The 23,666-nt window shown below is 31.5% G+C and overlaps 2 protein-coding genes across 2 annotated transcripts in view; one reads left to right on the forward strand and one right to left on the reverse strand.

Annotated features, from left to right (window-relative positions):
• Positions 1-426: 426 nt before the first annotated feature.
• On the reverse strand, positions 427-11,379 carry LOC139527194 (NADH dehydrogenase [ubiquinone] 1 alpha subcomplex assembly factor 2-like). The gene is made up of 6 exons (XM_071322507.1): positions 11,199-11,379; positions 6,285-6,380; positions 5,301-5,341; positions 4,109-4,189; positions 3,758-3,812; positions 427-572 (listed from the first exon to the last, which is right to left on the reverse strand). Exons 1-6 carry the CDS (start codon positions 11,329-11,331, stop codon positions 517-519), a joined length of 462 nt encoding a protein of 153 aa, XP_071178608.1. The 5' UTR covers positions 11,332-11,379; the 3' UTR covers positions 427-516.
• Positions 11,380-11,653: 274 nt separating this feature from the next.
• LOC139526939 (uncharacterized) overlaps positions 11,654-23,666 on the forward strand; it is a 40,188-nt gene continuing 28,175 nt past the window's right edge. Inside the window, exons 1-8 of the mRNA XM_071322125.1 lie at positions 11,654-11,672; positions 12,913-12,971; positions 17,690-17,819; positions 18,708-18,813; positions 19,748-19,941; positions 20,524-20,689; positions 21,053-21,140; positions 23,505-23,613. Coding sequence (XP_071178226.1) covers positions 12,936-12,971; positions 17,690-17,819; positions 18,708-18,813; positions 19,748-19,941; positions 20,524-20,689; positions 21,053-21,140; positions 23,505-23,613 — 829 coding nt within the window. The 5' untranslated portion in view covers positions 11,654-11,672; positions 12,913-12,935. The remainder of the gene's footprint in view (positions 11,673-12,912; positions 12,972-17,689; positions 17,820-18,707; positions 18,814-19,747; positions 19,942-20,523; positions 20,690-21,052; positions 21,141-23,504; positions 23,614-23,666) is intronic.

Genomic DNA, 23,666 nt, shown 5'->3' on the forward strand with positions numbered 1-23,666 from the left:
AAAACTATATTCTCTCAAGATATTTGCAGAAACAAAATATACCATTAATGCTTCAAAAATCACATTATGTGCACATAAAAAGAGGTGCGAATCTTCAATTTTTCTAGTAAGCTTTAGTGTTTTTGAGTTGAAAACAATAGGAGCACATATATTATCAAGAATGCTGCTAAAAATACCTTAAATGTTTGCCATCAGGAAATTCCTGACATTTACAATTGTGTACAAAATCAAGGGTTCACATTCATATGTATACAAAATCAAGGGTTCATATTCATTTGTATATAAAATAAAGGTACTTTGCTGTGGAATGTATGAAGGTTAAAACATATTCCTTTTATTTAAAACCATGTTAAACAATTGTTTAAGATTCTATGGCAAAATATTTGATAATCAGAATGATATAAAGATTGTTTAACAGAAGCTTGGTCAGCAATTATAAACAGTTTTATTCTTAATCATATGTACATCATAACTAAAACAAGAGAATGCATTTAGTCTAATCATATTTGTCCTTCGTCATCTCTTCATACGTCCTGGCTGGGTGTCATATTCTTCATAAACAGGAAACTTATCTGGAAGAAGATAGGTTTATATTATTTAATTCTGAAATGTAGAATAGTTGTATTGGTTTTATTTCATTGATGTTCAAATCACATCTCTATTTATTGCCAACTCTTTCAAGCTTTTATTTTAAAACTTTCATAAACAGAGTGATCTCTACTTAAAAACAAGAATGTGTCCATAGTACACGGATGCCCCACTCCCACTATCATTTTCTATGTTCAGTGGACCGTGAAATTGGGGTCAAAACTTTAATTTGGAATTCAAATTAGAAAGATCATATCATAGGGAACATGTGTACTAAGTTTCAAGTTGATGTAACTTTAACTTCATAAAAACTACCTTGACCAAAAACTTTAACCTGAACTTTGCACTATCATTTTCTATGTTCAGTGGACCATGAAATTGGGGTCAAAACTATAATTTGGCATTAAAATTAGAAAGTTCATATCATGGGGAACATGTGTATTAAGTTTCAAGATGATTGGACTTCAGCTTCATCAAAAACTACCTCGACCAAAAACCTTAACAGGACGGACGAACGGAGGCACAGACCAGAAAACATAATGCCCCTCTACTACTGTAGGTGGGGCATTAAAATACTCTTTCTTCTGACAAAAATTTTATTTTTTCATGAGCTCGGACTATATTAATTCTTGCATCACAATGACAATATATGGGACACATTGATGCATCATCATTTTAACTGTTATCCAAACAAATATTTGTACACAGCTGAAATCAAATAAATTACTTATGATAAAATGATTTATAAGTTTACATAGGAAAAACATTCAATTTTTATCTTTAAGTCTGCAACTTTTTCAATTTCTTTCTTAGAACTTGGAGACATTGGCAAATAATTAATTTGGCATCCATGGGACCTTAACTTTGTCTTGACTTGGCCAATATTTCAAATACACTGAGTGTTACTAATCAGAGATTTGGAAATTAGTATGGCGTTCATTATCACTGGACTAGTATATATTTGTTTAGGGGCTAGCTGAAGGACGCCTCCGGGTGCGGGAATTTCTCGCTACATTGAAGACCTGTTGGTGACCCTCTGCTGTTGTTTTTTATTTGGGCGGGTTGTTGTCTCTTTGACACATTCCCCATTTCCATTCTCAATTTTATTAAAACACATTTATCAAACATGAATTTTACCAGGACTGAAAATTGTTTCGACTAATCTGAGTTTACTACATAAACCAATATTTAGACTGCAATATATAGCAGTAATCAATCTGTCTATTCCTTTTATTGTTTGATATTGTTTCAATCAATTCCAATTGTTTGTGCCAATTGGGAATGGTAACAAATATTGTATATGTATTGAACTAGATTTAAGATGGAAGAATCTAACAATCATTTCATTTAGAAGAAATGTTTGAGTTTTTCAAAGAATTTATCAAGAGAGTGTTGTTTAAGTTATAATAAAGATAAACTAATAAAATTTGAATATTTGTTGTTTTGTATGAAGATTATTTTCTTTCATGAATTATCAAATGGAAGTGCTTGACCAATTTGGATAAAATGAGAGGATTCAATTAATTTGTTGAAATCTTCATCTTGGATGATCGCAGAAAAATAGGGTACATTTTAAGCTATTCATCACTACAATGTCAGTTTTAAAATGTTGGACATCCTTTTCTCCAATCTATAAGCCAAACGCAAATGAGGCAAAAATAAAAAGTTGACAACAGATTTCACTATAGTATATATGTTCCAGACCATATGAATATTTGTATACTCGTACGGTCCGACCGTATGAGTATACGCCAATGGTCCAGTACGAGATAACAATTTATCACAATCTTTATTTTTAGTTTTATAAATTGTTATCATTACAATTACTTTTAGATGGATAAAATGAACAATTGAACAATTGACATTAAATATTTGTTTAATTGTACATCTGAATACTATTTGGTACTCTCGCTTAAGGTGACACTTACTACCACAATTAATGATATATTTTTTACATTTACATGTTTGCAGTTCATTCATGTTCCTTTGCATTTGCATTTTTTTGTAAAGTTTCTAATATTCTAAAATTGTCGTCCCACATCATGTTAACTTTCGATATCATAAATTTCTATGATCAAAATGTAATTAATGTATTACTGATCGACATACTAAATACAAGATATTAATAGATTTAAAGAGCGTGAATTTTTTTATTAGTTAAAATAAAGCTTTTATTCCAATTACAATTGAACTTTTCCATATTAATTTGAGAGTTAAGTTATGTTTATCTGTACATGAACTTTACATACATTTGTAACTTATAAACTTAGGCAACTTCTTAAGGTAGCACAATACAAAGATTTGTTCACTCCCAATCGGACAACTTTAAATTGATGTAATTCATTTAATCCTGCTTTATATATTATAAATGAGGTACCAAAAGAAAGAAGAAAGATTCATCTTTCAAATTGTGATAATTTCATTATGACATAATTATTACATAATTAATTATTATGTAATAAGTTGCTATATTGTGATGTCCACACTTGAATGAATTTAGCGTCTTTGTTCTTCATACCATCCCAAAATATTTAATAGATTCTGGTACAACACAGCTTGACCTCCAAAACTGTGTCTCAGATTTCCAAAAACATCAATAGAACAAATTTTATACCCAATTAAATTTAGTGGTCTCTTATGAATTATTGTTGCAAATTTCATTGTATATTTATGAGAGAATGAAATACAATAGGAAAAATCTGAGACACAGTTTTGGAGGTCAAACTGTGTTGTGCAAGAATCTATAAAATATTTTGGGATGCTATGAATAACAAAGAAGCTAAATTCATTCAAGTATGGACATCACAATATGGCAACTAATTACATAACAATTAATTATGTAATAATTATGTCATAATGAAATTATCACAATTTGGAAGATTAATCCTTCTTCTTTCTTTTGGTACCTCATTTATAAAATTTAAAGAAAGATGAGTGGAATTACATCAGTTTAAAGATGTCTGGTTGGGAATGAAAAATCTTTGTATTGTGCTACCTTAATGATATTAATCAGACCGTACGCGTACGGCCCGACCATATGAGTATTTTGAAAAAGTACGCATACAGTCCAGACCGTACGCGTACGATCCAAATACTCATGCCGTCCGGAACATATATACATATGTATAAATAAATTCATTTAAATTTGCCTATTCCAAAAGAATCTTACTTGATTTTCCTTGTATTGACTTTGTTACACCATCCCCTTCTGGATTTTCTGATTCCTGAAAAGAAATACACTTGTAATGACTATGAATTATGAATTTCCATCAATCCATTCATTGCACTGCTTGCAGTATATCTAAATATATTAAAATCTATTACGGTGAGGTAATAAGTCAATTAAATAGCAATTCAAACTAAAAAAAACAAAAAAAGCAGTTGACGTTGTGAATGTTTACAGTTGTTAAGCTGAAATTTAATGTAAGTTTGAAATTTTCTATTGATATGTATTTCAATCTAAGAAAAATGTATAGAAAATAGTACTAGCGGTAAGCAGTAGAATAGACTAATTGATTACCTTTTGCAATTGATCTTTCCTTTCAATTTCTTTAGCTCTGTGTTGGGTTCTCATCATCAGTACATAATTTCTATCAATTTCCTTTTAAATAATCAAAAGGTAAAAATTAAGCTAATATCATATCGAATGTTTAAAACAAAAATAAACATCTAAATATGATGTAATGGAATGCAGACTATATAGATAGTTGAACTTTCTGATTAAATTCATTTAGAATGAATTTTAATAATCTTTAGATAATATTCATAGATCATGTAGATTGTAACACCAAGAACTTATTATGATGATGTCATGAAAAGACATGTTTATTAATTCCTACATACTGATCTATAAGCATCAGCTTCATGAGACTGTCACAGTACCAATAAGTCAAGATTTAATCAAGTATAGATCTTTAATATTATCATGATTATATTCATTTGAGGATTTTTTTTTAATTTTCCAACATTATCAATCTAGAAGTGACAGCTAGTGTTGAAATCACTATGCCTTATTTAAAAAAAATGGATAAACAGTCATCTTTTAATGACTTCTATTAAGGAGGCTCGAGAGTATAAAAAATTTCTGAAAAAAATAAACATTTATTTTTCATTACAAATTTTATTTATTACCTTTAGTAGTTGTTACTTTATTATATGGTACAAAAATAATTAAAAAAAATCAATTTGTGTTGGCCCCAGATGAATTTTAAAATGTAGATATTATTGAAAACGCTCCAAATTATCTCCCTTTGGTACAAAAATGCCATTTTTTGGCATTAGAATTGAAATATCTTTTTTAACTCATCAGTGACCTATATTTTTTTATTATTTTTTTTAATTAAGCTGTACTAAAACTAATCTATTGTAAAATTTGAGCAATTTCTGTAATAAAGTTCTTTTTTTATTTCGATATAACCTCTATTTCTTTTATAAGTTCAACAGAAAAAAGGTACTTTTACAAAAATATATGCTTCTTTTGAAGGCAGATTGGGAGCCTAAATGAACGGTGACCCCATTTTTTTATTTTACTTTTCTATTAAGTATAAGATAAAGTTAATTTATAGAAAAATATAGCGATATCCTATATAAAATAAAAAATCGATTTAGACCCGAGAGCCCCCTTAAGTAGGTAATATTTTTACTGTTCAGTGTTGTATAAATATATTTTCAATAGTTAGTACAAAAAGACAATGAGATCTTGATATATTTACCTCTTGTGTTGGTGGCTCTTTTCGTGTAAACCGTAGCCATGCTATAAAAAAAATGTTTATGCTCTTAAATAACAAATAGATTTTGAACAGAGTACATTTTAATTGATTTTTAGCCTATTTTATACAAACATGTATAATCCCTACAACATCAAATAAATCAATTACAAACATGACAAACGGAATAGGAATGATAACTAGGATCAATCACTATGGCAAAAAGTATTTATATAAGTATATTCATATACATGTTGTCTTGTACATGTACTGAAGAGACATTTATTGTCGAAATCCGGATCTGGTGTACAAAAAAAATAAAAAAATATTTACACCTTATGTTTGCGGCATAACATCGTGGCCACAAGTTAATTGTTTTCTGTTTAGTATTAAATTTATATTAAGATCCATTTTGTTACATCTTGTGATCAATTTTATTTGGCAATCGCCAATGGCAGTCAGCAGGGTTAAAGAACATCAGTTGTTCGACCTGTTAGTCAATTGCGTTTTGTTTAAATATACTTTTTCACTTTTTTGGTCTTTGGAAAATGTTGTTTGTGCTGTATTTAGACCCTTCTACAACGAAATTTGTTTTACATGCACACGTATAAAAATTGCGGTTTTTATCCAACGCAATCATAGGTTTGAACGTTGTTTTCAATTTAGACTCGTTTATATTATTCGATGTAAAACCCATTCAGTAATGGAGTTTCCTATTTGGTTTCATTTCAATAAAGCCAATATTTTTTTTAAAGCAGCAAAGATGACAGTCCTTTTTTTCCCTACCCTCTCTTGCAATTAATCTGGCACAGCTCTTATTGCAACAGTATATAAAATATAGAAATAGAGTAACCTATTAGTATGAAATGTATGTGTTTACAATGTTTTATATTAGAATATCTGTAGCAATGGAGCATAATTTAGATAAAAAAAAGTCATTCATGATTTTTATGAATGCCATCTTCTTTTCTTAAATACTTCATATATTACATGTCCATTCTGTAGGGATATCAGAAAGGGTATCATCTGCTCCAACTTTCTCTTTTGCCTCCACCCATCTTCTTCCTCTCCCTAACTTTGCTTTGTCTGCAAGAGAAAAGTAAAATAAAGACTCAGACTTAACATATATATATATATACACAGTTTAAGTATTCATCCAGCAAGATCACAAAATTGTTCCTCCCTATCCTGGATATCTGTCTATCGTGAGAATAAAAGGGATATAACCATGCTAAAAGAAGTTGTACATTTAAAACTACAATCATTTTTATTCTTTTTACCACTATGTTAACCAGGTGCTCAACAGGGCGCAGCTTTATACGACCGCAGAGGTCAATCACTGAACAGTTGGGGCAGGTATGGACAAAACATTTAAGCGTGATACAGCTCTGAATTTGGATTGTGATCAAATTTTTGACATTATATGGGTTTTTTACACAAAACAAATGTCAAGATTTTACAAATCAATTAAAGATTTCTTCTTCAAACTTATTTAAATCTAAAATTAAATAGTTGACACAGCATAGGTTTCTGACACAGAATGAATGTGGTCTAATGAACTTAAAATTTTTTTTGCCTTTGAGCAATTCACTATGCTGTTGAATATTAATCCTGTCAAAAAAATGTTTGAAATAATTTTCTTTTTATTTATGAAATCTGAAATGAGAACAAGTATGGACACAACTTTTAAGCTAAAAATATTTTAGATAAGATAAGGAAAAAAAAACTTCATCAGCAACATTTTATATTGGCAAATTTCCAATGAAGTTATTTACATAAAGTTATTGGCAAATAAAAATAGAAAATGACATCATAGTCATGTCTGGCAAATTTCCAACATATATTATCAACTACTATTCTATACAAAGAAAGATAACTCCAATTGATAATTAATTGCTATTGCACAATATTGTGCAATTAGATATTTCTTGCTATTGTGCAATACTTGTGCAAATGAAAATTTCTTGCTATTGCACAATACTTGATATGGAATCCTGATTTGGACCAACTTGAAAACTGGGCCCATAATCAAAAATCAAAGTACATGTTTAGATAAAGCATATCAAATAAGCCCAATAATTTAATTTTTGTTAAAATCAAACTTAGTTTAATTTTGGACCCTTTGGACCTTAATGTAGACCAATTTGAAAACTGGAACAAAAATTAAGAATCTACATACACAGTTAGATTTGGCATATCAAAGAACCCATTTATTCAATTTTTGATGAAATCAAACAAAGTTTAATTTTTGACCCCCATTTGGACCAACTTGAAAACTAGGCCAATAATTAAAAATCTAAGTACATTTTTAATTCAGCATATCAAAGAACCCCAAGAATTCAATTTTTGTTAAAATCAAACTAAGTTTAATTTTGGACCCTTTGGACCTTAATGTAGACCAATTTAAAAACGGGACCAAAAATTAAGAATCTACATACATAGTTAGATTCAGCATATCAAAGAACCCCAATTATTCAATTTTTGATGAAATCACACAAAGTTCAATTTTGGACCCTCTGGGCCCCTTATTCCTAAACTGTTGGGACCAAAACTCCCAAAATCAAACCCAACCTTCCTTTTATGGTCATACAATGTATACCTTGTGTTTAAATTTCATAGATTTAGATTTCTATTTACTTATACTAAAGTTATGGTGCAAAAACCAAAAATAATGCTTATTTGGGCCCCTTTTTGGCCCCTAATTCATAAACTGTTGTGACTTCAACTCCAAAAATCAATCCCAACCTTCCTTTTGTGGTCATAAACCTTGTGTTTCAAATTTCATAGATTTCTATTTACTTATACTAAAGTTACAGTGCGAAAACCAAATGTCTTCGGACGACGACGACGACTACGACGACGACGACACAGATGCCAACGTGATACCAATATACGACCAACAAATTTTCAATTTTTGCGGTCGTATAAAAATAAATGAACTGGGAAATCATTGTAAATCCTTTTCATGATTTACAGTTCGTACATCATTGTTTTTATTAATTCCAAGCTGACTAGATGATTGCTTTTTATCAGTTTTCAAACAATAAACTATATCCAACAATATGTACTAATTATTTATGCCTATAAAGATATTAAACTATCAGAATAAAGTGTTTAAATCATACTAGTTTAGCCCTGAAATCAGCAGAATTTACATCGTAACCAAGAACCTAATTGTTACCATGGGAACCAGATGGATAATGGTCCAAAATATAACAAAAATATGAATGATATAACTTATTACACTCAACAACTGAGAATGAGCCAAATCTAAAATCCCTCATGTGCCACTGCCTGCTTGATTCTTACAGATACCAGTACTCAGAGAGAGAGGCCGTTACGAACAAAAAATTGATGAGCATGGAAAAAATATTACACTGCCAAGATCAGAGAGAACATGCCAGTTTTGTTCAATGAACTCTGTTGAAGACGAAGAATATTTTTTATTTAAATGTACCCTTTATAATAAGGAAAGAAAAACCTTTCTGGATGAACTCTTTACAAAATACCCATATTTATCCCAAATACATGTATCTGATAGTAATCTGCTTATTTGGTTCATGCCAAACGATAGCCTTCATTTTAACTCTAAATTATGTGAATTGCTATCCTCATTTTCACATTGAGAAACTAAATATTTGTTTGACTGAAACTTATTTATAAATAGTCTTCACCAGTTCATTGTCACATTATACTTGAATTGGTTTTTTTTCTTTTCTGGGCAGTAAGAGTTGTCCTTCATTCCATATATACAATGTAGGCAACTGACTCTCCTCATAAAAAAAATAAAAATACATTTTTATCTATCTGTATTTTTATCTGTATTTTATTTTTCATTTACATGTTGTACTGTTAAATCAAGCATCCTTAATCAGAACGATAGTTGCATGTGTGAGTGGGAGAGAAAGGCTTTTTATTTGTACTTTATGTGATTACATGCTTGTTATGAGCCCTATGATTAGGAAATAAAGTATCTTTATCTTTATCTTAGTACTTAATTATTAATCCATCAAAAGACAAGTCTCACATCAATTAGTGAGAAATTTGATGTCTTTGAATAACAAAGGATCATAAAAAAGCCATCAACTTTTAAATATTTTCATATGTTTTCATAAATTATAAATTTCAAGAATATAAACCATTTAAATATCTGAATAAGTTTATCCAACTTCAACATGTTCAATGCCCTGAATATTAATATTTTTTCAGTAGGGCAAACAAACTCTACGGGCGAAGGAACTCAGGGCGAACGGACCCAGGGCAAACATTTTATTACGGCGAACGGACCTGATACCCTGCCATATTAATAGGTGGCAAACTTGACAAAATAACATGAATATGAAAGAAAAAAATCAGGGGCAATAACTCAAAAACAAAATAAAGAAAAATATAAAAACATATAAAAATAAAAACAATTGTTAACGGTCTTTCTCCTCCGAAACTTGATTGATTGATTGATGGATTGATTGATTTATTACACACGTGAGATAGGGTTGTTTGAAACAAGCAAACACGAAACAAATAAGATATTGGACCCGTATTAAACACAAGAGACCAAAACATGCATGTAATGGTTGGTTGGTTGGTTAAACACATGGGGCCGAGCCACTAGGACAACACGAAAAGGGAATTGAGAGTCTAGTGCCAGTGTTTAAACACGCGAGACCTAGCCGCTAGGAATATACGCTAAAAAAGGAATTGAGAGCCTAGTGACTGTGTTTAAACACGTGAGACCTAGCCTCTAGGAATACACGAAAAAGAAATTGAGAGCCTTATGGCTGTGTTTAAACACGTTAGACCTAGCCTCTAGGAATGCGTGAAAAAGGAATTGAGAGCCTTATGAACGTACCCCGCATTTAAACATGTGAGACCAAGCCTGTAGGAATACACAAAAAAGAAATTGATAGCCTAGTGGCCCTGTTTAAACATGTGAGACCTAGCCTCTAGGAATACGCAAAAAAGGAATTGAGAGCCTACATGTAAGTGGCCGTGTTAAAACATGCTAGACCTAGCTTTTGGGAATACACAAAAGGAATTGATAGCCTTATGGCCGTGTTTAAACATGTGCGACCAAGCCTCCAGGAATATGCGAAAAAGGAATTGAGAGCCTAGTGGCCGTGTTTAAACATGTGAGACCTAGCCTCTAGGTATAAGCGAAAATGGAATTGACAGCCTAGTTCCCGTGTTTAAACACTTGAGACTTATCCTCTAGGAATACGCGAAAAAGGAATTTTTCTGAGTAAAAGCAGTTTGAAGTAAATTCAACTTTGCTTTGGCGCAAACCGACTCATCATCTTGAAGATATAGCAAGCACTTTGTTAAAATAATGTCGTAATCTTTTACGCTTGCGAAGGAGTAGGGGACACAAGAAAAACAGTGTTTGGGGAGATAACTCTTATACTGTAAAAAGTTTCAAAAGCGCGATAATTGTTTTATGTCATATGCGAAAAATCTAAGCTACATCGTGAGAAACCACAATACTACACAAGAACAAAATGTGGCGGAAGAAAAAAAAATCTCAGAACAAAATCTAAAGGTCTTTCAACGGAAAAGTGGAAAGACCTAATAATATGTTTTTTTAACAATGTTTTATCGTTATTCCCAAAATAAATCATTTTCTGGACACCCAACTCTTTCAGTATCATGAGTATGACTCATATTCAAGTTAAATTCAAGTTAAATCCTAAAAGGTCATCACATTCGTCTTCAACTTCAAGTCACTTACTCTCGTCTCTGAAAAAAAAATACCAAAGTGACATTTCTCAAAAAAACATAGTTAAAGATATCATAAGTATTTTTCCAAGGGCCAAGACTTGTCAAGTGCCTGTGGAGGTCATGCATAATGACCAAAATGATCATCTTTTCACTTTTGACTGTTTCAATTTTAAAGAGAGAAAAAAAGACCTGCAGGCAATTCGAAGTATTTGTTTCCAAGATGATCTTCTCCTTTCGAACTGGTTACTTGTGTAGGATTTTTACGCCAAGACTGTCGCACTAAATTAAATATTCGTGCTGTTATGCCTGTACTTTTTGACATGTTTGCGATGTCTTTACGGATTTTGTCCGTACTTGTTTCAACTGTTACAAATTTTGGGATAACCAATAACCAGAAAACCTGGCAGACGACATAACCCACTGAAAGAACTTTAGAAATCAACTCACTAGAAGAAAAAACCTCCCTAAAATTCAGGGCTTGTACACTTTTCCTGATAGAGAGGAGTGATTCAAACTAAAGACGGTCACTTTTTCTATTAGAAAGAAAGGAGAATTATATTTAAAAATATGAAAATATATTGACCATAAACAGATAAAAGATCTGACATAAAAGTATAAAGGCAAAGACTCAGGGCAAAGATAACTTTTTTTTGACAAAATTTGGTATGAACTATATAATAAGTTTTTAAGTCATTTTAAGAAATAAGAAATATTTCACAAGTAAAATTGTACATTACAATTGAAATACAATGAACATTAGAACAACAGTGGCAGATCCAGAACTTTTTATAACTTGGCCATAAGAGGGGGGCTGCTAGTGCCTCAGTAGTGGTAGTGCTACGTTAGTCATGCTTCAGTGATTCTCTATATAATCAACCAGATTTTACACACAAAAGGGGTGGACCTGGATCTGCCTATGGAACAAGGACTAATTATATAATAACTAACTTCTAATATATCAAAGTCCTTCAAATAGAATAAAAGTAATATTGTACATTATTATAAAAGTCAAATTTTTCTAAGGTAGCTAATTTTCAGTGTTGTTACAGGATCTTACAGGGCACAGCACTTTGACGACTTAGCTTGAAGAAGTCCTTCCTTAGCTCAACCGCTTATATGACTGACCAATTATCTACCATTCAAGGGAAGCAATCTCCTCATAAATGTACAGCATCTTGGACAGAAGTCCAAATAGTTATAATGACATCTTGAAATATAAAAAGAAGATGTGGTATGATTGCCATTGAGACAACTCTTCCCAACAGACCAAATGACACAGAAATTAACAAATATAGTCACTGTGTGTACTGCCATTAACAAAGCCCATACAGCATAGTCAGCTATAAAAGGCCCTGAAATTAGAGATCACACATCAAATGTAAAACAATTCAAACAAGAAAACTAACAGCCTGATTTATGTGCAAAACAAATGAATGAAAAACAAACATGTGTTACAAAAATATTTTTTATTGGCTTTGACACCTTCCTATTTGGACAGCATCTGACTATTAAGTGATACAGATATTCATAACTACTATAGATGGGAAAAGCACTTTATGTATATGGTGAATATTGCATATATATTTTAGATAACAATAACCTCTTGAAGTTAAACTTTATAAAAATCTTTGAGGTTGCACATATATTATTTAATTTATTTAAAAAGACGGATTCTATAAAAGTTGTTCATAAAATAATAAGAAAATTTTTCTAGTGGAGGACTCTGAGGATAGTTATTTTTAGTTAATGTTGCCTCTTATTTGAACAAATGCAGTATGCAATAGAATATATATGTTTTGCTGATTTATAGGTATACATATATACATGATAAAAAATTGGTTTGAACTATTTATGGTTTACATGTCTAATCAATTAACATTCTTTTTGGTATTTATTTTTTTAGAGGAAAAGAGATGAAGATAAGCCATGGTTAAATATCTTGGTTTAGATTATTTGAAATTGGTAAATTTATTTACAAGCATCAGTTCTTCCCATCCAAACAATAAAATTTTAAGCAACAACAGAATTGGAAAGGGTCTATGTATCTATCATCATTTGTTAACATCCCCTTAGTTAAAGGCTTGCTGACATTTTTAGCTCACCTGGCCTAAAAGGCCAAGTGAGCTTTTCTCATCACTTGGCGTCCGGCGTCCGGCGGCGTCCGGCGTCGTCCGTCGTCGTCGTTAACTTTTACAAAAATCTTCTCCTCTGAAACTACTGGGCCAAATTAAAACCAAACTTGGCCACAATCATCATTGGAGTATCTAGTTTAAAAAATGTGTCCGGTGACCCGGCCAACCATCCAAGATGGCCGCCATGGCTAAAAATAGAACATAGGGGTAAAATGCAGTTTTTGGCTTATAATTCAAAAACTAAAGCATTTAGAGCAAATCTGACGGGGTAGAATTGTTGAACAGGTGAAGATCTATTTGCCCTGAAATGTTCAGATGAATCGGATAACCAGTTGTTGGGTTGCTGCCCCTGAATTAGTAATTTTTAGGAAATTTTGCTGTTTTTGGTTATTATCTTGAATATTATTATAGATAGAGATAAACAGTAAACAGCAATAATGTTCAGCAAAGTAAGATTTACAAATAAGTCAACATGACTGAAATGGTCAGTTGACCCCTTTAGGAGTTAATTCCCATTATAGTCAATTTTTAACCATTTTTCGTAAATCTTAGTAATATTTTACAAAAATCTTCTCCTTTGAAACTACTGGGCCAAATTAATTTAAACTTGGCCACAATGATCTTTTGGGTTAGTAGTTTGAAAAATGTGTCTGGTGACCAGGCCATCAAACCAAGATGGCCGCCATGGCTAAAAATAGAACATGGGGTAAAATGCAGTTTTTGGCTTATAACTCAAAACCCAAAGCATTTAGAGCAAATCTGACATGGGGGTAAAATTGTTTATTAGTTCCAGATCTATCTGCCCTGAAATTTTCAGATGAATCGGACAACCCGTTGTTGGGTTGCTGGCCCTGAATTAGTAATTTTAAGGAAATTTTGCTGTTTTTGGTTATTATCTTGAATATTATTATAGATAGAGATAAACTATAAAAACCAATAATGTTCACCAAAGTAAGATTTACAAATAAGTCAGCATGACTGAAATGGTCAGTTGACCCCTTTAGGAGTTATTGCCCTTTAATAGTCAATTTTTAACCATTTTTCATAAATCTTAGTAATCTTTTACAAAAATCTTCTTCTCTGAAACTACTTGGCCAAATTAATCCAAACTTGGCCACAGTCTTCTTTTGGGTTAGTAGTTTGAAAAATGTGTCTGGTGACCTGGCCATCAAACCAAGATGGCCGCCATGGCTAAAAATAGAACATGGGGTAAAATGCAGTTTTTGGCTTATAACTCAAAACCCAAAGCATTTAGAGCAAATCTGACATGGGGTAAAATTGTTTATCAGGTCAACATTTATCTGCTCTGAAATTTTTAGATGAATCAGACAACCCTTGGTGGGTAGCTGACCCTGAATTGTTAGTTTTAAGGAAATTTTGCTGTTTTTGGTCATTATCTTGAATATTATTATTGATAGAGATAAACTGTAAACAACAATAATGTTCAGCAAAGTAAGATTTTCAAATAAGTCAACATGACCGAAATGGTTAATTGACCCCCGTAGGAGTTATTGTTCTTTATAGTCAATTTTTAACAATTTTCATAAAATTTGTAAATTTTTACTAACATTTTCCACTGAAACTAATGGGCCAAGTTCATTATAGATAGAGATAATTTTAAGCAGCAAGAATGTTCAGTAAACTAAGATGAACAAACACATCACCATCACCAAAACACAATTTTGTTATGAATCCATCTGCTTCCTTTAATATTCACATAGACCAAGGTGAGTGACACGGGCTCTTTAGAGCCTCTAGTTTTTATCAAAATCAATATTTTACTTGTATACTACTCAGATCAAAATGCTCCAGTTAAGTCTAAGGATAATGTGTATTTTTAACCGGATTTTTGTGACAAAAATGTCGGTTATTGATTTGGGGATGTACGGCGGGCGGGCGGTCGGGCGGGCGGTCGGTCGGTCGGGCGGGCGGGCGGGAATCAAATGTTGTCCGTGCATTAACTCATGAACCGTTCAACCAAAGCTTTTAAAATTTTAATATGTTGTTACTGACAACTAAATGAAGGTCAATTTCAATAATGGCGATTTTGACTTTTACAGTTCAGGAGTTATGGTTCTTGAAAGATTGAAAAATGGAGTTTCCAGTCGTGTCCCTGCATTTACGCATGAACTGTTCTACCTAAGCTTTCCAAATTTTAATATGTTGTTACTGATGACAAAATGGAGATCAAGTCCAATAATGTCAATTTTGACTTTTACCGTTCAGGAGTTATGGTTCTTGAAAGATTGAAAAATGGAGTTTCCAGTCGTGTCCGTGCATTTACGCATGAACTGTTTTACCTAAGCTTCCCAAATTTTAATATGTTGTTACTGATGACAAAATGGAGGTCAAGTTTAATAATGACGATTTTGACTTTTACCGTTCAGGAGTTTATGTTCTTGAAAGATTGAAAAATGGTGTTTCCAGTCGTGTTCGTGCATTTACGCATGAACTGTTTTACCAAAGCTTCCCAAATTTTAATATGTTGTTACTGATGACAAAATGGAGGTCAAGTTTAATAATGACGATTTTGACTTTTACCGTTCAGGAGTTATGGTTCTTGAAAGATTGAAAAATGGTGTTTCCAGTCGTGTTCGTGCATTTACGCATGAACTGTTTTACCAAAGCTTCCCAAATTTTAATATGTTGTTACTGATGACAAAATAGAGGTCAAGTTCAATAATGACGATTTTGACTTTTACCGTTCAGGAGTTATGGTTCTTGAAAGATTGAAAAATGGTGTTTCCAGTCGTGTCCGTGCATTTTCTCATTTTCTCATTTTCTCATGATTTGGGGATGTACGGCGGGCGGGCGGTAGGTCGGGCGGGCGGTCGGTCGGGCGGTCGGGCGGGCGGGAATCAAATGTTGTCCGTGCTTTAACTCATGAACCGTTCAACCAAAGCTTTTAAAATTTTAATATGTTGTTACTGACAACTAAATGAAGGTCAAGTTCAATAATGGCGATTTTGACTTTTACCGTTCAGGAGTTATGGTTCTTGAAAGATTGAAAAATGGAGTTTCCAGTCGTGTCCCTGCATTTACGCATGAACTGTTCTACCTAAGCTTTCCAAATTTTAATATGTTGTTACTGATGACAAAATGGAGATCAAGTCCAATAATGGCAATTTTGACTTTTACCGTTCAGGAGTTATGGTTCTTGAAAGATTGAAAAATGGAGTTTCCAGTCGTGTCCGTGCATTTACGCATGAACTGTTTTACCTAAGCTTCCCAAATTTTAATATGTTGTTACTGATGACAAAATGGAGGTCAAGTTTAATAACGACGATTTTGACTTTTACCGTTCAGGAGTTATGGTTCTTGAAAGATTGAAAAATGGTGTTTCCAGTCGTGTTCGTGCATTTACGCATGAACTGTTTTACCAAAGCTTCCCAAATTTTAATATGTTGTTACTGATGACAAAATGGAGGTCAAGTTTAATAATGACGATTTTGACTTTTACCGTTCAGGAGTTATGGTTCTTGAAAGATTGAAAAATGGTGTTTCCAGTCGTGTTCGTGCATTTACGCATGAACTGTTTTACCAAAGCTTCCCAAATTTTAATATGTTGTTACTGATGACAAAATAGAGGTCAAGTTCAATAATGACGATTTTGACTTTTACCGTTCAGGAGTTATGGTTCTTGAAAGATTGAAAAATGGTGTTTCCAGTCGTGTCCGTGCATTTTCTCATGACCCATTCAACCAAAGCTTTTGAAATTTTTATATGTTGTTACTGATGGCAAATTAGAGGTCAAGTTCAATAATGAAGATTTTGACTTTTACCGTTCAGGAGTTATGGTTCTTGAAAGATTGTGAAATGGCGTTTCCATTCACGTTGTTGCATTTACTCATGAACCATTCAATCTAAGCTTTTCAAATTTTAAGATGTTGATACTGATGACAAAATGGAGCTCAAATTTGATATTGACGATTTTCACTTTCACCATTCATCAGTAATGGTTCTTGTGATATTGCCAGGACACAAATAAATATTAATAAATCCGGTTTGCTGTCGTTGTGACAGCCTCTTGTTAATACTAGTTTTAAGTAAAACTGGTGGTCTTATACATATTATTTTATATTACAGTAAACTAATATATATAATATATATTTACATATATATTTACATGTACACTCAAATCCTCCAACTCAAATCATACTTGGCACATAATGGACACCAGTAATTTTTCTTATGGACGTGTGTTAATACTATGCATAATTACCATTAATATGTTGTATTATTCATTTATTTGTCATTACTCTTTTCCAAAGTTTTGTGCGCATAATCAAAGCATGATATATCTATTTACACATTTAACTTTATCCATTGCCTAGAACACTGTATATTTGTAAGTTGTAACCCTATATAATCATGTTGAGATTATATCTTCCAAGGAAACAAATATCAAGTAAAGTCCAAAGAAACAGACGATGAATATCTTCAGGTCAATATATAAACGTTTATTCTATGTATGTTAATAAACTTCTTAAACAGCCACATGTATATATATTTGAAGAAAGTAACAGATATTTTTTGATTTTTTAATAGGCTGTTAATCGTAAACAAGAGTTCCTCAATAAGGCTCTTATAGCTGTACCAGAACATCTAGAAGTAATAGATCTATATACTCATAAAGGCAGTTTTGATGATGAAAGATACAGGAACCCATGGAAAAGGGGTAATTTTATGTTATGTTTATTTTTAGATAATAAAACAAAGAAGAGAGGTCAAATTCAGAATTGTTGTAGAATAAATACTCCTTGTTTTTCATGGCTGAAAAAATAAATAAATCAATCTGCTGGAAAAGTTTATTCAATAAATAGACATTTTAAGTTAATCTTATAATAAAGGATGAGGTGCAACAGTGAGGTGCAATTGCTGCACAAGCATGACCAAACGTTTTACTAACGTTTGGCTATTATTTAAGACCAGTAATGGGAGATAACTCTAAAGAATTAAGACCACTGCTATAGAATTTTCATTTATTTTCAAATTGAGCAAAGAAATTTACAATTATACAGGCAGTAATGAAAGTTAATGTAAAACATGCTAATGGGAAAGTTTCTGTTTTGATGGTCCAAAGGAAAACCCTGATACACGTCTCAATCAATTTCTTATCAAGTATTGTTGCTTTTAAAAAATGCCTGATTATGAAAATTGATGAACTAACATTGACTTGAGACCACATTTATCTGAGTAACAAAGATTATTTCAGACTGAAAATAATAAAAAAAAAAGTTTGCTTTCATCCATCAGAGTGGGTGAATTATCAGTTTTAACATGTTTAAACTCATATATTTCAATCAGGCTTTCAAAATAAGATTCATATTTTTTTCCAAAATAATTTTATTGAATTTTTTTTATCTTAATTGTATGAGAATAACTTTTGTGTTAACAAGTAAATATGAAAGAAGTGAAATAATTCATTGAAATTATTGAAGAATAATGAATTTTTATTTCTTGACTGCAATTTGGAACTGGTATAATGCTTTAATTCCAGTTTTTTGTGAAGTCCAAATATGATATGATAAATAATTTGATACATGAACTTGATTTTAAATTTCAGCTTCTTATGATAGAAAATTTTTGAGTGAAGAAAGAAGCATAGGCTCTTGTTTTGAGGCTGCAGTACCTGAAATTGATATTGGAAAAGCTGTTGAAAAGTTTGATAGGTATTTATAAAAGTTTCACAACACTAGTCATACAGGGGAAAATAGAAACAGGGAAGGCTTTAGCTCTTAGGTTATGAAAGGTGTGCAAGAACATGCCACTAAGCCTCACACTACTTTTTAGCCATTATTCGAAAGCAGTAATGCATCTCATAATTGTTTACTTTAATTCTTACTATTTCATTAAGTGTAAAAACATTTGCATTTATACCATTTTCAGGCTCTTAAAATTCATACTGGAACATTCTTTGCACCTCCCTTTTCGTCGCATGAATACATGGGAAAACCTTTTTGGAACTGATTGAAAACGTCTACTGAAACTCCGGTAATTTCAAATTTTGTATGATCATTTGTGGTATTTTCATCAACTCCATCATAAAGTAAAAGTCAAAAATGTATGTAAATGATTCTAAAACACTTCACAAGTATTAGAATAAGTATATATCACGAATAAATACTTGGGGAAAGTCCGTGTTTGGTATGAACTGGAAGTTCTTATAACACATGTTCCATACAGAAGAAAAGAGAAACTAATGCAACATTTGTTTAATCGGTCTTATCTAAGTATAAGTAATAACATCAATATTTGTTTAATTTTAAACCAAGAAATTTTTTATTAAACTGCAATAAACATTTATTTTTTAAATGCAAACATTGTATTAAACAATTGTTATAAAAATTAAAATAACAAAAAAAAAAAAAAACTCCTTGGAAAATTCAAAACAGAAAGTCTGTAATCAAATGGCAAAATCAAAAGCAAAACACATCTGACAAATAAATGGATAACAACTGTCAAATTCCTGACTTGGTACAGGCATTATGTAGAAAATGGTGGATTAAAGTAGGTTTATAGCTAGCTAAACCTATCACTAAGTATATGTATTACTATATAAGATTCCAATCTTCCACCTTATCTCACTTAATTTATTACTGTTAATACTAGTGATACTGAGGATGAAGATCTGGGATATTTCAATTTGGAAGATTTTGTTCCAAGCTTAGAATCTGATGACTATGATATCAATTCAAATAAAAATGATACAAAGTGTGATGCAGAGGGTTCCAGCAAGCATGACAAGAAAAGCAAAAATCTTTTCAATGAAGTACATCAAAAGGTTAACTTGCATGATGGTTTGTATATAATCTAGTATGCATTTATAAATCTTATCACATTCTAATATGTAACTGACTGAAAAATATAGATCTTTAATGTATAGGGTAAAGGACAATAAGGCAGCTACCCTTCAATTTAAAGCAGTTAACAATGGATTTCATTATTGCAACTTCTGTGATTGTGTTTCACTCCACATATAATTAGTACATTAAAAAAACTCAGACCCAATTGTAATTTGTTACTTGAAATCAAACTATGCAACTAATATCAGACATCCAGAGTCTACTCCTTCATACTTGTAGTGCTATTGCAAAAAGCAACCAATGACAAAATTCTATTGGATTTAGATTTTTCTGTCCTTATCTCTTATGAAGAAGTGGAGTTTATCAGCTTGAGTTCATTTAAATATTATAGGATATGAATGATGGCATAGTCATTTTTATAATTGACAAACTCTGAAGTGAAAATCCTTTTATAAGATGTAAGAAGTTCAATAATTGTTGTAAATACTTTTAACTATACTTGCATTTTATGAACTATTTTAAAAAGTAAATTAATCAAAAATCTGTGCTTGATATTTATTTGAAAATCTATTGCAGATTCATCATTGAAATTAGAAGAAACTTTGACAGAAGATGTATTTGTACTGTTGAAGAGTAATCTACCTTCATTAAAATGTCTGATTGGTAGACTACATCAAAATCAGGTTAAAGATCCCCTTTCAAGAAAAGATGCTTGTAATCTTCAAACTAATGACAATTTAAGGTAAATGGCAGGATAGATTAGTTTAGATTAAATCCCAGAAATGATTTTAAGGAGTTCAGGAATCACAATGATGTTTGTCTTGATTTCTTATCTTTTTAAATAGAATTCTGTTTTCAAAGATTTTTTAGAATTTCCTTCCTATTTTACATTTTTCTGTAACTTCATTTTGCTGTTTATCACGCCTGTGGTCTTGTAGAGTGCTTACATTTCTTTAACAAGATTGTGGGTTTGAATCAATGCATTATATAACAAAACCATTTAGCAGTAAGATCAAAGAGTGGTTATCCTCAAATCTGTTAAAAAAAACCTCAAGAGGTATTAGTGTTTCAATTCTTTAAATTCATTTGATTTCTTTTAAATCAGGCTATGTACACCTATAACCACAAAGAAAAATATTGCTGATTATTTGCAAGAGGAATTTGTCAAAGTTGCAGTGGCTATAGATGATGAAGTGAGTATAGATAAGCTTTTATAACATATATTAGGTTGTTTTGTGTTTTGATCATGGTCTGGACCTTAAAAAGTGGCTATTAAATCTGTGCCATGTTCATTGTTTACACTCCAATTGTACAATTTATTTTTACATTACACATTGACATATTACTCAGTTTCTGTACAAAGGCAAGAATTGATATTTGGTCTGGAACTGTCAACTGTATAATGTTCAGTAGTAAAAAGTAAAATCACAAAAATACTGAACTCTGAAGAAGATTCAGAACAGAAAGTCCCTAATCAAATGGCAAAATCAAACCACAAACACATCAAACTAATGGATAAAAACTGTCATATTCCTGACTTGGTACAGGCATTTTCAATTGTAGAAAATGGTGGTTTGAACCTTGTTTTACAACTAGCTAAACCTCTCACTTGTTACTCACTTGTATGACAGATGCATCAAATTCCATTATATTGAAAACAATGTATAAGCAATTTTAAGCCAAATTCGTGATAGCCTCCTGTTGGTAGATTTATAAGAACAAGTTGGGAATACTCACATGCAATTTCCTCTTATTTCCACATCTACTCTGTATTTATTGAAAACTTTAATACATGTATATATATTTGTGAAATTCCCAGCTCATATATAAAGTTTTCATTAAATTTCGTCAAGGAAAGTTATCAATGTATATTTAGTGATCAAGAGCTAACAGAACATCTTGTTACGTAAAATATGTCAATAATAAAAATATTTAGTTATTGCCTTTCATTTTGAGGTTCTCAACACAGTCAATATATTTTTGGGGAAAGACGGCTTCAAGCCGTCAATCCCCTATGGGGTTGACCAGAGTGACACTCCCTCACATCATTCATTTTGTTTTTATACATGTTATAGTGTGGGAAAACCCCCAACAAATCTTACTTAGATTGAAGAGAAGGAGACCCAGAAATGAATAGTTTGACTTTAAACACTTTTTTACACATTTCCCTTCTGTTTCTCACGAAATTATCGTATCTTGAACTCTCCTTTACACTATTTACGTTTATTTAACAATCCGGAAAAATTAGTATGACGAGATATTCTAAATATATCCAACCTACATTGTATTTTATAGTGACGTCATTCTTGGAAGAAGCAGGGATATCCTTCACCAGTTCACTGGTTATTTAAATCATTCTTAGAGATCGTGCACTAATCACAAATTTGTATTTGTTAAATCTAAACATAATATTGTTTACTGTAGATGATTTAAACATCAACATGCAATACTTTAGGTCAACAACTTTCAAAATAAACAAAGATCGTGGGGTTACATGACACAGGGGAAAGAAACGATTTTATTACTTTTTTCGGGTCTCACTAATTAGAGACAAGAAGCGTCAAAAAGCGACAAGAAGCGTCAAGAAGACCATTTAGCGACAAGAAAAACATATTCTTCTTGTCGCTTCTTGTTGCTAAAATTCTTGTTGTTGTTAATTAGTGAGACCACTTGTTTCTGTAAAAATTCTGAGAATCTTCCTCCAATTCAGGAGCACCTCAATTGATGAGTAATTATCCACTAAAATAAAAGTTAAAGTATTTAAACACTTCAAATGTGACATTTCATTGGATTAGTAGTCTTCTATTAAAACTAAATTTTGTGTACCTACATAATCATTGTAATGGTAAAAAAAAAAAAAAAATTTGCATTTTTATAGTTTTAACATATTTATATTTACAAATATTTCAAAATTATGATTTGGAAACAAGCTTCACACAGTTTACATCACTCATATTGTTTTTTTTTATTAGTACCTGTTTCCCTGTGATGAGAGTTGTAACTAAGAACTTTAACAATGGAAATTTAAAACTGAATAGATTTTTCAGTCCACACTTTCTAAAGAAAAAACTTTAAAATCCAAGAGTACTGTCACAAAAAATGGAAAATGGCCCTAGCCTGCAGTTCAGTGGTACACAATCAAGATTTCAAAAAATATTGTAGTTGTTGTGAAATGACAGAATTCAGTTGAGTTTTAGATAATTAGCTATCAACTTTAATCAAATGTTTAGATTTAGAAGATGAAGATCACTTCCATTGGTCCAAATTGAATCCTAAACTAAGGAAATGAAATTACATAAACAACAATTGATTTCAATATTGTCAACCTTTCTACATGTTCTAGCGGTTCTCTTTTTCATTCTTCATATGTAAACTATCAAAAGATACCCCCCCCCCCCCCTTTCCAAAAAACATAATAAAATAGAAACAAGGGCCGTCTTTCCCCTCAGAGCTAATCGGCTCTTTGATTGTTGATTATTTCTGATACATGATATAAATCATATATTATGTTTTAAAATGTTAGAAAAGCAATCAAATAAACAGTTCACTTTTTTCAGATGCTTCTTGAGGAAGCTTTGTCACCATTTTCTTCACCTAAAGAGGAGAAAACATCAGATGAAGTTACACTGTTGAAAGACCTTAATGAAATTTCACATAATGATCTGGGTAATGTAGCATTTAATAATCTCAATATTTATTATTCCATTTTTGTACATTCT

The sequence above is a fragment of the Mytilus edulis genome, chromosome 1, assembly GCF_963676685.1.
Source record: "Mytilus edulis chromosome 1, xbMytEdul2.2, whole genome shotgun sequence".
Taxonomy (NCBI): Eukaryota; Metazoa; Mollusca; class Bivalvia; order Mytilida; family Mytilidae; genus Mytilus; species Mytilus edulis.